General features: G+C 47.2%; 1 protein-coding gene across 1 annotated transcript in view; it reads right to left on the reverse strand.

The window, feature by feature from the left end:
- The window catches only part of rngtt (RNA guanylyltransferase and 5'-phosphatase), a 97,910-nt gene that overhangs the window by 26,717 nt on the left and 58,433 nt on the right, over positions 1-12,760 (reverse strand). Inside the window, exon 12 of the mRNA XM_064339935.1 lies at positions 6,218-6,286. Coding sequence (XP_064196005.1) covers positions 6,218-6,286 — 69 coding nt within the window. The remainder of the gene's footprint in view (positions 1-6,217; positions 6,287-12,760) is intronic.

The raw sequence follows: 12,760 nt of genomic DNA on the forward strand, positions 1-12,760 counted from the left end.
CGAAAACGATCGCAGGAACCTCGCCGCCCCCCCCCCCAAAGCCGCCGAACGGAAAACTGCGAGCCTAATCCCAGTCAGAAAGCATTTCAACCCGCTTCCAGATTTTAATTAAAACCGCAGAGCGAGGTCCTTCTTTGAGAGGATTATCGTTGCTGACAAATGGGAGATTTCATTCATTAATATGCACGCGCCAGAACAAATGCCTCTGCTCCGCCGCAGTCTCGAATTAAACATCTCCAACACCGGTGCGAATCCGGGACAACAAGTTCTTCCGCGCATTATCTGAATTTTTCCAGGGTTGGGGAAAAACACAACCTTGAGTCTGACAACATTTCACCAACTTAAAAAAAAAAAAAAATACTTCACATATATTTCTTATACGTAGAACATGCAAAAGATCTTTATAAAGATATTATAAAAGTGCCCTCCACACAATATTCTCACATCCTGTGCCAGTGCAGGCCTATAGTTAGTGCGGGAGGGGAAAGTGCCGGAATTCTGTCCTGCTGAGATAGGCAGTTTGTGGCAGGTGAAAACATTCACTCAAACGCGTCCAGGAGGCCAGCGTGCATTAAAGCCTGCTCAACACCCTGCAGGGAGCTGATTAGCTTCCAGGGAACAGGCTAATTCCCCCACCGCTCCCGGAGACACAGGGCTTCAGTTAAAGCTTACGAGGCCGATTACGGCTCAATAGTTCTGAAGGCAACCCCGGGCTAAGGCGTCGTGAAGAAGCACTTTCCCCCTTCCTGAGTTCCTCTGTTATTGCATATGGGTCACGCTGAATGGTTTCAGATCTTTAGACAAAATGTAATATTAGACAAAGGGAAACACAGCACATTTATCATATTGTTATTTCAATTATTAGAATGAAAAAAAGTGATCAAGCACCCATATGTGAAAAAGTAATTACTCAATGAACCAATTAGTCAAATTTAACTGAAAATTACATTCAGCTGATTGAACACAGCTAGGCTTGATAACAACCGGCCCTGTTGAATCTTAACTTCACGCAAACTGAACCTTACAATCAGAATAAAGTAGTCACCACAAAGTTTCTACAAGCACACTATTCCACAATCAAAGGGAATTCCAGAGATGATGAGGAAAAAAAGTTGTTGAAATGTATCAGTCTGGAAAGGGTTACAAAGCCATTTCTAGGGCTCTGGGACTGAACAGTGAGAACCATTATCTCCAAATCAAGAACACTTGGAACAGTGGAGAAACTTCTGTACCACCTCTCTACCCTCAGCTAAGGTCACTGTTCATGACTCCACAATAAGAAAAAGACAAAAATGGGGTTCATGGGAGAGTAGCATAACAGAAACCACTGTTAACCAAGACAAATATCAATGCTGGTCTCATATTTGCAAAAAAGCACCTGGATGATCCCCAAGCCTTTTGGGATAATGTTTCGTGAATCAAAAGTGATGAGTCAAAAGTGGAACTTTTTGGATGACACAGATCCCATTATGTCTGACGTAAAGCAAATACAGCATCTCACAGTAAGAATATCACAGCAACAGTCAAACATGGTGGCGGTAGTGTGATGGTGTGGAGATGCTTTGCTGCCTCAGGACCTGGTCGACACTCCATTACTGAAGGAACCATGAATTTGGCTCTGTACCAGAAAATCCTTAAGGAGAAGGTTCTGGTCATTTGCCTGAGAGCTGAAGCTGAAGCATAATTGGCTTATGTAGCAAGACAATGATCCAAAACACAAAAACAAGTCCACATCTGAATGGCTGAAAAGAAACAAAATCAAACTTTGGAGTAGCCCAGTAGAGGTGCTGTGACAAGACCTGAAATGAGTGGTTCATGCTCAAACGACCCATTTGTCTGAAGGCCTAACATTTCTCCACAATGTGACAGACATAATCATTTTTAAAATGTGTCCTGCGTTTACTCTTGTTCCCTTTGTCTAATATTACATTTTGCCTAAAGATCTGAAACCATTCAGTGAGACAAATACGCAATAATAGAGGAAATCAGGAAGGGGAAAATACTTTTCAAGGCTGAATGTTTGTTGAATTCACTGGGAGGGTAGATGTTCAAGAATTGCCCCCTCCTGGTTTTTGTCCCCCCTCAACAGAGAACACCAGCTGGTGGGTTTTGTTGGCAAAAATATCCCAAGCAGCATTTATTATTAAAAAAAAATCAGCAGGAATCCCAGTTCAAACTGGTTTATATAATTAGACGATTATAAAACATCTTTTGCAGTAATTCCGGTGACTAATAAACAGGCACGCTTGAACAAGTATGACGATCTTACAAGTTTTCTTACTCAGATTAAACACCAAGTCATATTTAAATAATAAAACCGCAAGAGAAAACAAAAATAAAATCGGGATGATGTGGCGTTTAAAACATTAGCCATAAAAAAAAAAGAAGTGCTGTCTGCAAACACCATCTGACGACCCCTCAAACCAGCCAACCCCATTCCTGAAATAGAGAAAAAGAAAACTGGGGGCCAAGGGCTTAAAAAAGAGAAACGCACGACTACCCTCGCAAGCAGCTGCAAGAGGAAGCAGGCGCCGCCTGCGAAATTAACAATTCAAATGACGCATAAATCTATCTGTTAGCCTGAAAAAGAACCCGCTCTTAAACAGCAGTCATTTTTGTTGCATATAAAGTAGAATGCATTATGACTGCCCAAGCCTGAATTTGCATATTTCTTGTGGTACCTGCTATTAACAGACATCTGTGGAGCTTTCGCTACTTCAGAGACTGGCTCCGATCGTCATTGTAAAAAAAAACCCAGGAGTACAGAGAAGCAACTTTCAATTCTTCTTTGTCAGGAGAGGAAAAGACAAGGCTTCCCAAGTGACACATTGCGGTAAACAAATGTACCAAAGCATTGGGTGTCATTTTGTGAAAAAAAAAAAAAACTGGATAACTGATTAAAACTGAGCGAACAGACAGCGCTGAATTCGACATTGACAGGTGGTGGTTAACCTGCTACTCAATTTGTCTGCCAGTAATGCAAAAAGCTGTTTGTGCATCAAACGCACATTCGTAGCGCCTAGCGATTAAGATGACAAACTGTCCTTCTATGTGGGGACACGTTTGTCCACCCTACACTGAATGAGGTCTGGATACACCCAAGACGGCCAGGGTTAATTCTATACAGTTGGGGTATACTGTCCAAAATGTACTGAGTATACCCTAAACCCAAATCAGGTTCATTATCGGAATGGCCCGAGTATGCTCTATACTCAAATCAGGTCCATTATCCAAATGACCAGAGTATTCCCAGCATCCAAATCAAGTCCATTATTCAACTCATAAGCACGTCCTGCACCAAATTCAGACCTAAGATCTGATTGTAATAACCGAACAAAAGTATATGTGTGATCAACCTCATCAAGAGGAATTGAGTAGATTTTGAAGCATTAAGAGTTAGTCAACACAATCTGGGACGATTGGAAGAGTAATGCACGTCTTAAAAAACTGACTGTATTAATCTCAACCTCCCCTCAAACTTAAACCGCACTAATTGAAGACTCTCTCAGGTCATACATCTTTGATTTTTTTCCAGTTTCATTACCTGGAGCTGATCTTAACTGCAGCTAAGAAAACTGTTTTGGCAAATCCTTTTAAGCCTTCTTCCTTTATTTCTCATTGCAACCGGTAATTAATTTCAGGGTAATTACACCTTGCCAGTCAATTAGCTAAAGAGATAAGATGTGCTGCAGCAGTGGCAGATTTTCTTCCACCAGGAACCAGAACTTCCCATCGTAAAACAATGTAACTGGAGATGGGAGGGAAAATATCAAGGATGGGAAAGTAAGATTTGGGATCCAGCGTGCGGTGGCAATTTTATTTGCTACTGCAAACTGAGAAGCAGAGAACTGAAACTTCTAAGCCTGGCCAGACCCCGGGGTCCCTCGCTGCACAGTTATATCAAATTACACTCAATCACATGCATTGATCAAGGGAAGAACAATCACAGAGACCGCCCGCTTTGAAGAATTCTGTGCGACTGAATCTTTCAAAGGATCGCTAGGCACCCAAGAGTAATTATTTTAATCGCTCAAACGAGCACGATGTCTCTGAAATCACTTTGCCGATTGCCCAAAAGTGCCATTGATCCGTCTCGGTCTGGAGACTTTGGAGACCCGTTTCAGAACGCATATGAGAACCTGACACCACACGCGAACGAGCAAACGGACGGTCGGCATTGCACACCGGCTACACGCTTTCCAGGGGACGAGGCGGCGAGATCTACTCCGTCAAAAACGCCAAGCGACGCCGTAAATCGTTCCGTCTGAGTGACAGAGGCGAAGCCCCGGAAGTGCATACCGCCCGGGTATTCGCTTATTTCCATCCATCATCGCGCTCTCCCTGTCAGGCTTCCGCTACACTTCGCACGTACAGCGTCTGGTAATAATCTGTCATCCCGAATTTAATCTACTCTGTTTGACCCAATATTATTTACTGATCTTAGCCAGAGCAACAGCATGGCATCCCTCACCTAAAATGAAGGGGAATTTTTAATCAAGGGGGCAAGTTCTTATAAATAAATAAATACGCGCAAAAATATCTTTCCATAACCTTTAAAAATCAATAACGCAGTCCATTATATTCTTTCCATTACACATATAACTCCTTCGCAACTGTATCTCATATATCTTTCATAAACCATCACCGTTCATAAGAGGTTAGTTTAGAGTTCACTGTCTCTGATGTATTGACAGGCTCCCATTAGGACAAGAGTATCTATCTTCTCATGAAAGCTCCACAAACCTCAACCTAATGATAAAACTACATTTCTTAAAAACAGCAGGTATGTGGAACAGATCTTGTAATATGAATATGAATGCACCACCTGTACAAGATATGTTTTTTGCAAAATAATCCAAGAGAGAAACAACAACTCTCGAATACCTTTACCTGCTTACAACTGGCCAATTCGCTCTAGGGAAAAAAGCTCTATTCTAGCAAATATTAGCACTGAGAATGTAGTAGTGTAGGAATTCTTTAATTAAATATCAAAATAAATTGGCCACACGCTCCAGCTAACTCCACAGAATCGGTTTCCTCATCAAAATTCCATTAAAAATTCTGCCGTGTTTCAGCAACAGAGATGTGTTTGACAAATCCCTTCTATCTGAAACTCAGTTGCTCAGTTTTTTTTTTAAACACGTCTCACCTGTAACGGCTTCAGTTCACTCACTCGCAGTGGGATTCGAATATAATTTGTAATTTTTCCTTTTGACCTTTCAAGCCCGGCATGGAATGCTCCGGTTTTTTTCAAGCCTCGAACCGCGGCTTATATATAGTTCATGAATACCAAAAGTGCCGGAAGAGAAAGTTAAAACAAAACTTTTCGACTCATAACTATTCATGTTCACTGCCTCAGTGCACGTTTTTATTGCGTTCGATATTACCATTTCATAGATTACCTCCCCTGTACGATAACGGAATACTTCCCTATTGTTATCGCATTGTGAAAAACCTATTTTCCATCACATGCTTAATTCACCTCCAAATTTCGCGTTACGTAAATAACGGCTATTTACGGCACAAAGGGACCGAATCAATAGAGGCCAGTGGAAATAATAAAGCCAGGCCCTCGGTGATTTGGAGGATGGAGACATAAAGTGGGGATTAATCGAGCAGATAAGAGCAGCCGTCCTCCAAAACCGCAGAGAGAGACCGGCGGGGAGCAGCCGAGCGGTATCCGCGGTCCATTTCCGCTCCGGCGAAGGAAAAAAAAAACAACGGCTCAGCCGCCGCGGTCGTTCTTATCGCGCGGCCTGGGTGTCAAACGCGGACGCCCCGCTCCGCAATCGAGCGAAAAAAGGCCCGGCTTCCTCCCGCGAACATGAGGGGAATACTGATGCGGCTGTCGCAGGGACAGAAAAACTCCACCGCTTGGTTTGTTGCGAAGCGCTCGGGCCAGGTTGAGAGCACGGGGCTACGCAGCGGTAGCAAAGCCAGAGCTCAGATCATGGGTGAACTAGTGAGGGTGGGGGGGGGCTTGGGGGAGAGAGATAGAGACAGAGGAAAAGGGGAACCCCCAATTTTTCGGCGCAGAGATAAAAAAGCAGGGCGTGCCAAGGACACCAAGGACACAGTGAGCCGCCGCCATCGTTACACTTTGAATATCAATGTGGCTGAAACGTGACTGTGAAACGTGGAAAGTGACAGTTGTTTTTTTTGTGCTGAACAAGTTCTAACAAGTCGTGTCTGAGCTCTGGTGACCTCACGCACTTACCCCGATGGGCTGGAAGATGAGTCCGTCCACCTCGTGGCTGACCTGGGAGGTGAAGCTGCCTTCCAGGAGCTGAAAAACAAAAAGAAAGAAACACAGAGCAAATGAGCAAATGATGAAAAGAAAAGAAAAAAGAAACTAACAACAAAGACAACAAAAACAAAAAGCAAGATGGGGGGGAAAAAAAAAAAGAAATGTCGTTGCGAAGTGAGACGTTTCAGGAAGGCGGAACAGATGGCTTTCTGGGAGGACGGATGAAAACAGCGAGCGATCAATGCGTGATCATGACTGACAGTTTGACGCAAGCCCGCGGACCCGTTTTTTCTCTCCGAGCGTTTTATTGAAGGCTGAATCAGTACAGTCTCCCACGTACGTCAGGCACCTACACAGCCTGCTAATCAAATGGCAAAACAACACCCCCCCCCCCCCCACCACCCATCCCCCACCCCCCTGCCATCACACACGCCATCGCTCTGTCATCTCCCATTATAGGCGAGCGCTCCAAACGCTCACATACCTTCAATCTGCTCGGGGTTTTAGACGCAGATTACTAATGGTGGCGCGGACGAGCGCAAAGAGCAAAACAGTTGTGTCTCTTTGGGATTACTTTAGATGACACGCACCTATTTTTATTCAAAATCCAACTGGCAACACAAGACCATTTTCGGGCAGGTTACGTTCCAAACACCGAGAGGCTGAATTTATCCGTAAAGGCCGACAGGAAGAGGGCCAATTCATCACATTGAAACAGCACCAGCCTACAGCCTGCTTGGATACCCAAGAGGGTGGCCAACCTCCTAATCTTCCCAGTGACATGTTGCTTACGTTCTTTAGCGTTACAGAGCTCCAGGAGAGATATAGTACAGCCTAGCAGCTTTCCCATGTCAGCTGTAACACAAATCAGACAGAGGTCAGGACATGGCTTCCTGTAAATGCTATAAACCTGAAACCCAACACTGGACGCTCTTCTAATGAGTTTTTCCGGGACTGAAGAGACTGGCTACTCCAATCCGTGTATCGTCAGCCTGTTCCGGATGAAAAATCAGAACCTGCAGGCGAGAAAGGTGTGAACATGCAGTACCTCGAGTCACACGGTTCTTTTCCCCCTAGTTACTGCCACCGTGCATGTTGACGAATGATAATGCCTGCCTTCCAGGAGGGACATATCATGTGCCGTTGTATAAATACGGCGTTCAGTGAAACCACTCGAGGCAATGCATTCCTCAAACTCAAATTCATATGGCCAATTAATGCAGGTGGACCAGGGGGGGAAGATGGAATACCATCTCTGTAACATACATCATCAAAATAAAAAGGGAGACGTGCGGTATGAACAGCACCGCACGGTCATTTCGCATATCTACCCGGAGATTACATCCGAGCACCCCCAAACCGTTCAAGGTTATGTTGCCAGGCGTACAATGTTTTCAATATTGGGCCATTCCCTAAAAAAAAAAAACTCAACCCTTTTTTATTGGTTAATTGTCTGGTATTTCGCTTCAGTGCTCTAACACAACGGCGAGACAGAATGCGAAATGGGAAGTGGATAAAGAGAAGAGGAGTTTCACAGTCTGGCGTGCCATTATCTAAATAAATGTATTAATCAAAGAAGACCTTGCTGAACTCCCCGAGCTTTAGACTCCTGCAGTAAATCTCTCTCCTGGAGGCCCATTACCCTGATTTCAGCCATAATCACGACTGATTATGGCCTGCGCATCCTGGAATTAATTATATCGTTTTTATTTTTTTTTATTTTGACATATTTATTTATCAGTCCCTGAAAGATTAATCAGTCATGCAGTCAGTCTTTCGTAGCAAACTGCTACCGTGCTTACACTGTCCCTTAAAGACGGACATACTGTATGCTAGCTGGGCACCATTAATACGGCTGGACAATCTTTCCAAAGGAGAAATTACTGGCGTTGGCTATGCGTCTAATGGAAAAAAGCACAGTCGAATACACACTAGCTTTGTTTGTGTGCGTCTGTAGCCTTGAGCAACGTGGAAAAAATTTTTTCACAGACGTTCAATTCATCGGACCGAACCCCGACGGAAACGCATTCCATTATAAATCATTCATGAGATTGGTTTTCACTCGTTCAAAGTAAAACAAAATCAAAGCTTCGTTCATTATTGGATTGGACGGGATCAGACTCTGCAGACTGTTTGATGCAGTCCCATCGCAAAGCACGAGCAAATGAAGCTGTTGCATGAGCTCCGACAGTCGCCATTTAAAATGAGTTACCACAGGCGGGCACGACTGGGCTGCCAAACTTGATAGTTGAATCTGCCAAATTCAGTTCTGTAGATCCCCCGAATGCCTTTATAACAACTGCACTATGAGGAAGTACCTTTCGTACAGCTAAAATTATGACCATTCATCCATCCATCCATCCGTTATCTATACCTGCTTATCCTGGGCAGGGTCACTGGGGGGTGCTGGAGCCTATCCCAGCGTGCATTGGGCGAGAGGCAGGAATACACCCTGGACAGGCCGCCAATCTATCACATGGCACACACAGACCATTCGCTCTCACACTCATACCTATGGGAAATTTAAAGCCTTCAGTTAGCCTACCAGCATGCCTTTGGACTGTGGGGGGAAACCGGAGTACCCGGAGGAAACCCACGCGGACACGGGGAGAACAGGCAAACTCCCGCGCCCAGGCTGGGATTCAAACCCAGGACCTTCTTGCTGTGAGGCACGCTAATTATGACCACAAAATGACGATGAATAAAAATAACGACGGCCATTTACCGATGCCGTCGCCCCCCACCGCCACTCGTAAATCCGGATCATTCCGAGCGCAGACCGGGCGAACCAACGCACCGGCAATCGATGCCGGGGTTTTCACGGCGTCAGAAGAGACTTCAGACACTTATTAGCCCGAGAGAACGCGCTCTGGAGACGGGCAGCGCAGACAGGCGCTCTCTCCCGTTTAAGCGACGCGATTAAGAGGCTGCCAACAAGCGTCAGGGGGGCCCCCGATGGACTGCCGCCGCGTTTCGGGACGCCAGGGGGGGACGCGGATCTCACCGGCGCGGCCGCCAGTCGGAGGCGCGCGCGGGGGCGGCGCTCTGGACGTAACCAGCCCGCGGTCTGAAAAAGAAAGCAGACCCGGTTCGGACGAGGCGAACCCCATTATCCCCGACACGACGCCCGGTCGATCTCGCCGTGCCTCTCGGGCTCCGGCTCTCATATTTCCGGCAAACAATTTCATGGCAGGCGGGGGAAAAGAAAAAAAAAAACAACAACAAAAAAAAACAAAACATTTATGAGAAAAACTATGGACCGGGTCTCTGTTAGCGCTAATGTCGTGCGCCTCGCGCTAACGCTGTCGTTAGGGGGAACAGCGGCTTATTGCGTTTTTTTAATTGGAAGGCCTCCCCTCAACGGCGACTGTCGGGCGAACAAAAGGAATGTGACGAGCCGTAGGTGGGCAGGGCTAATTATCTTGAAGGGTAAATTGACCGTGGCTACGCGCGTCAGTCTGGGAGCCTGCGAAACACAATTATAACTGACGCGCGCGTCTCTCGCCAAAGGATTTTCTCGGGGGTCCGCCGCGTACATTAGGCCTTCCCAGCAATCAGTGCAAAATAATTAACGATTTCAGATTTCTGAGACGGACGTGGTGGGGAATCGCAAGCCGCTCTCCAGGTCACTCACAGCACTTGTTAGCAGTTAATTTGAACTCCAATATACTGGAGAAGAGAGAAACGAGACTAGGAAACCTAGCATGTGGCTGGACCTAAGGCACGTGATCCGGCCGACCAATGGTGTACCTTCATAACTCGGCCGACCAATGGTGTAACTTCATCACTCAGTCACAGACATTCGCGTTTGTAGGGCTGGCCCCGCTGTTGCGGTCCGGCCAGAAACTACACATACACATACTTTTACAACGAAGAATAGGAACTGATCCAAAGGACTCTGCCTTAGAAATGCTGACAGGGCGTCTGGTGAGATTCACAGAAAATCTATGGACCGAAAAGCAACATTTTTTTGTTTTCTGGTAACAGTCAAAGGTTCCCGCCTCTCAGGGTATTGCGGTAGAGATGTGAGTGATGCAAGGTGCCTGCGTTCGCGCCCCTGAGGATGCCATATTCCTACAGCACTGAGATGGAGAGGGGAAACAGTTGATTACACGACCCAAAGCACCCGCCTCTCCCCGGGCGAATTTCAGGAAGAAACCCCCCCCCGCCCCCCTCCCCAAGCCCTGTGGTTCAGATTCCCCCCACCTCCCAGCCCCCCCCCGCAGTGTTCTTGTTTCAGATATAAACCTTTTAACACAGGGAGAGGAACCCGCCCCCCCCCACTCCCCACTCCCCCCTCCCACTCCCTCCCTTGGCCCGCAGCACAGGAAACACAATGGCTGTGTTCCATTAGGGAGACAATTAGGATATCGACAGCAATTCAGAGGGGAAAAGAATGTATAAATGATTACCTGGGCGACGACAAGGCCCGAGATACGCGGTTTTCCCCCAGCGAGGCGGTGTCAGATGACACGCGCCAGAAAGCTCTCCTTACAGGGTAACACATTTTGTTGTTTTGAGCCTTTTTGGGGCCGTGCATTATTTACAAGACAAGAGCTCGACGGTGAAGGGGGAAAACATTCAAACACGAGCAGTTTATGAATTTTTACAGATGAATGTTTTCAAACAGGAAGTCCAGCTGAAAACTCCGTTCTAATCTACACTGCAGAGAAAGCAAAGGTAGGCGAGGTATGGAGAAATGTGCAGAGAAAAAAAAAGGAGACTGACATACTCTCAAGCTGCTATCCATAGAATACTGGCGATACATTATTATAACACTGGCTATACATTTCTATAATTCAAAAAGGTAGCACAGATGCTACGCACACAGGGGCCCATTAACAAAAGAAAATGAGGAAACGCAGGCATCGAACCACCAACCGTCGCTGTCACTGTAACAATCAAGCCCTCCTTATTCTAACAGTTAGCCGTATAGCCACTATCTAAAGACCACTCTGGCTTGGCGTGAGGAGGCAGAGACTGACTAACCAGTGAACCCCAGCGTTTTTTGCGCACGTAACCGGGATCTGGGAGCGTGGGCGCTCCGGCAACAGACGAACGCACGGGCGCCGGCGAAGACAGCCGTGGGAACGCGGCCAATCGCGGAAGGCGCAAAAAAACCCGACCCTCTCGCTCGGTGATGTCACGGGGGTGGGGGGTGGGGGGGGGAACAGACAATGCAGATTCGGTAACGGTACGAGGGGGGTTTGGAAACGGGCGAGGAACGCACGGCGCCGGAGCGAGGCCGAGGACGTCGGCCAAACGGCGAGCGGACGCGGCGCGCGCGCCGTGACGCTACGCTTACCGGGATGAGTTTTTTTAATTTATTTTTTTACGGCCGGCTTAGAGAGCGGTTATTCGCGCGAGGGCTGGAAGGGGGAGGACGCCCGCCGAAAAAAAAAAACGGACGTAGTAAACGACAGATCTCCCGTTAGGCGGCTCCTGGCCGCGGCGGAGCCGAGAGCCGCTCCAGAAGGGATTGGGACGAAGCCAGGCAATCTGCCCGCGCCACTCCATAGTAACAGGAGCCCAGCCTGCTGCCGCGGTAAAAGCGCCGGCTTAGACACGGAGGGAGAAACGGTTTACTTTCAAACCGCTCGGTTTGAACCTCGAATACATAGATAAACAGAGCTGTATGGTTATGGGTTATTTGCTGTACGACGGACAGCGAGGTGCTCCTGTCGTTCGGGGGAGAAATGGCGGGCGTGGGTCAAAAGAGGCGCATTGGGCATGGGGAAAGCCTGAGCGCTTCAGTCCCTTTAACTTCCTGACAAGTGTTCCCCTCAAACGAACCCAGAATCTCCAAACAGCATTAACTCTGGGGACGATTCCCATGTTCCAGGGACACTTGGACTTGAAAAAAGGGCAGAAGAAGAAAACAAACAGGTTACGCCTGTGAAATGTTCGTGCGCGTGAGTGTGTATGTGCGTGTGTGCATATGCGTGTGTTTTTCAGTGAGGACTGAGAAGTGATACAGCCCATTAGAGAATACTGTTGTGCTCCATCAGCACTGGGTCCAACACCTCACTGCAGGCTGTCCGTGCCTCATAAACCCCCCACTCTCCCCCCCGCCTCCCTCTCCCCTCAGAAAGCCTTCTGGCCTGAAGGTTCGAAGCCAACCGTACTCACTGGGCCATCTCCCTTCTTGCAGATTGGTTTTGACTCAAGTACATAAAACCTCTTTGCAAATTTCCTTCGTCTGTGAGATTACGATTCCACCTTTTTTAGTCTCACAAAGCGGAGAGTTAAAAAAGGTGACTGGCTCATCACAGCGCGATTCGGTGGACCGCAAGCCTTTCCCTCTGAAAAGACGCTCTGGCAGGATATTTTCATTTCGTTTATTTCAAATCATATTTTTTCTCCTGTAAGGCCTGGATGTTTTCAGATCTAGACAGAAGAGCCGGGGGAAACCGAACAGCACAGCTCTTGCCGCAGCAGCGGGCTTCGTCGTACGTTACAGAAACGCTGAACCTTTTAATCACGCGGCACACGGGCGGCGGCGGGCTTCAGCGC

The sequence above is a fragment of the Anguilla rostrata genome, chromosome 6 (assembly GCF_018555375.3).
Source record: "Anguilla rostrata isolate EN2019 chromosome 6, ASM1855537v3, whole genome shotgun sequence".
In the NCBI taxonomy this organism is placed as follows: Eukaryota; Metazoa; Chordata; class Actinopteri; order Anguilliformes; family Anguillidae; genus Anguilla; species Anguilla rostrata.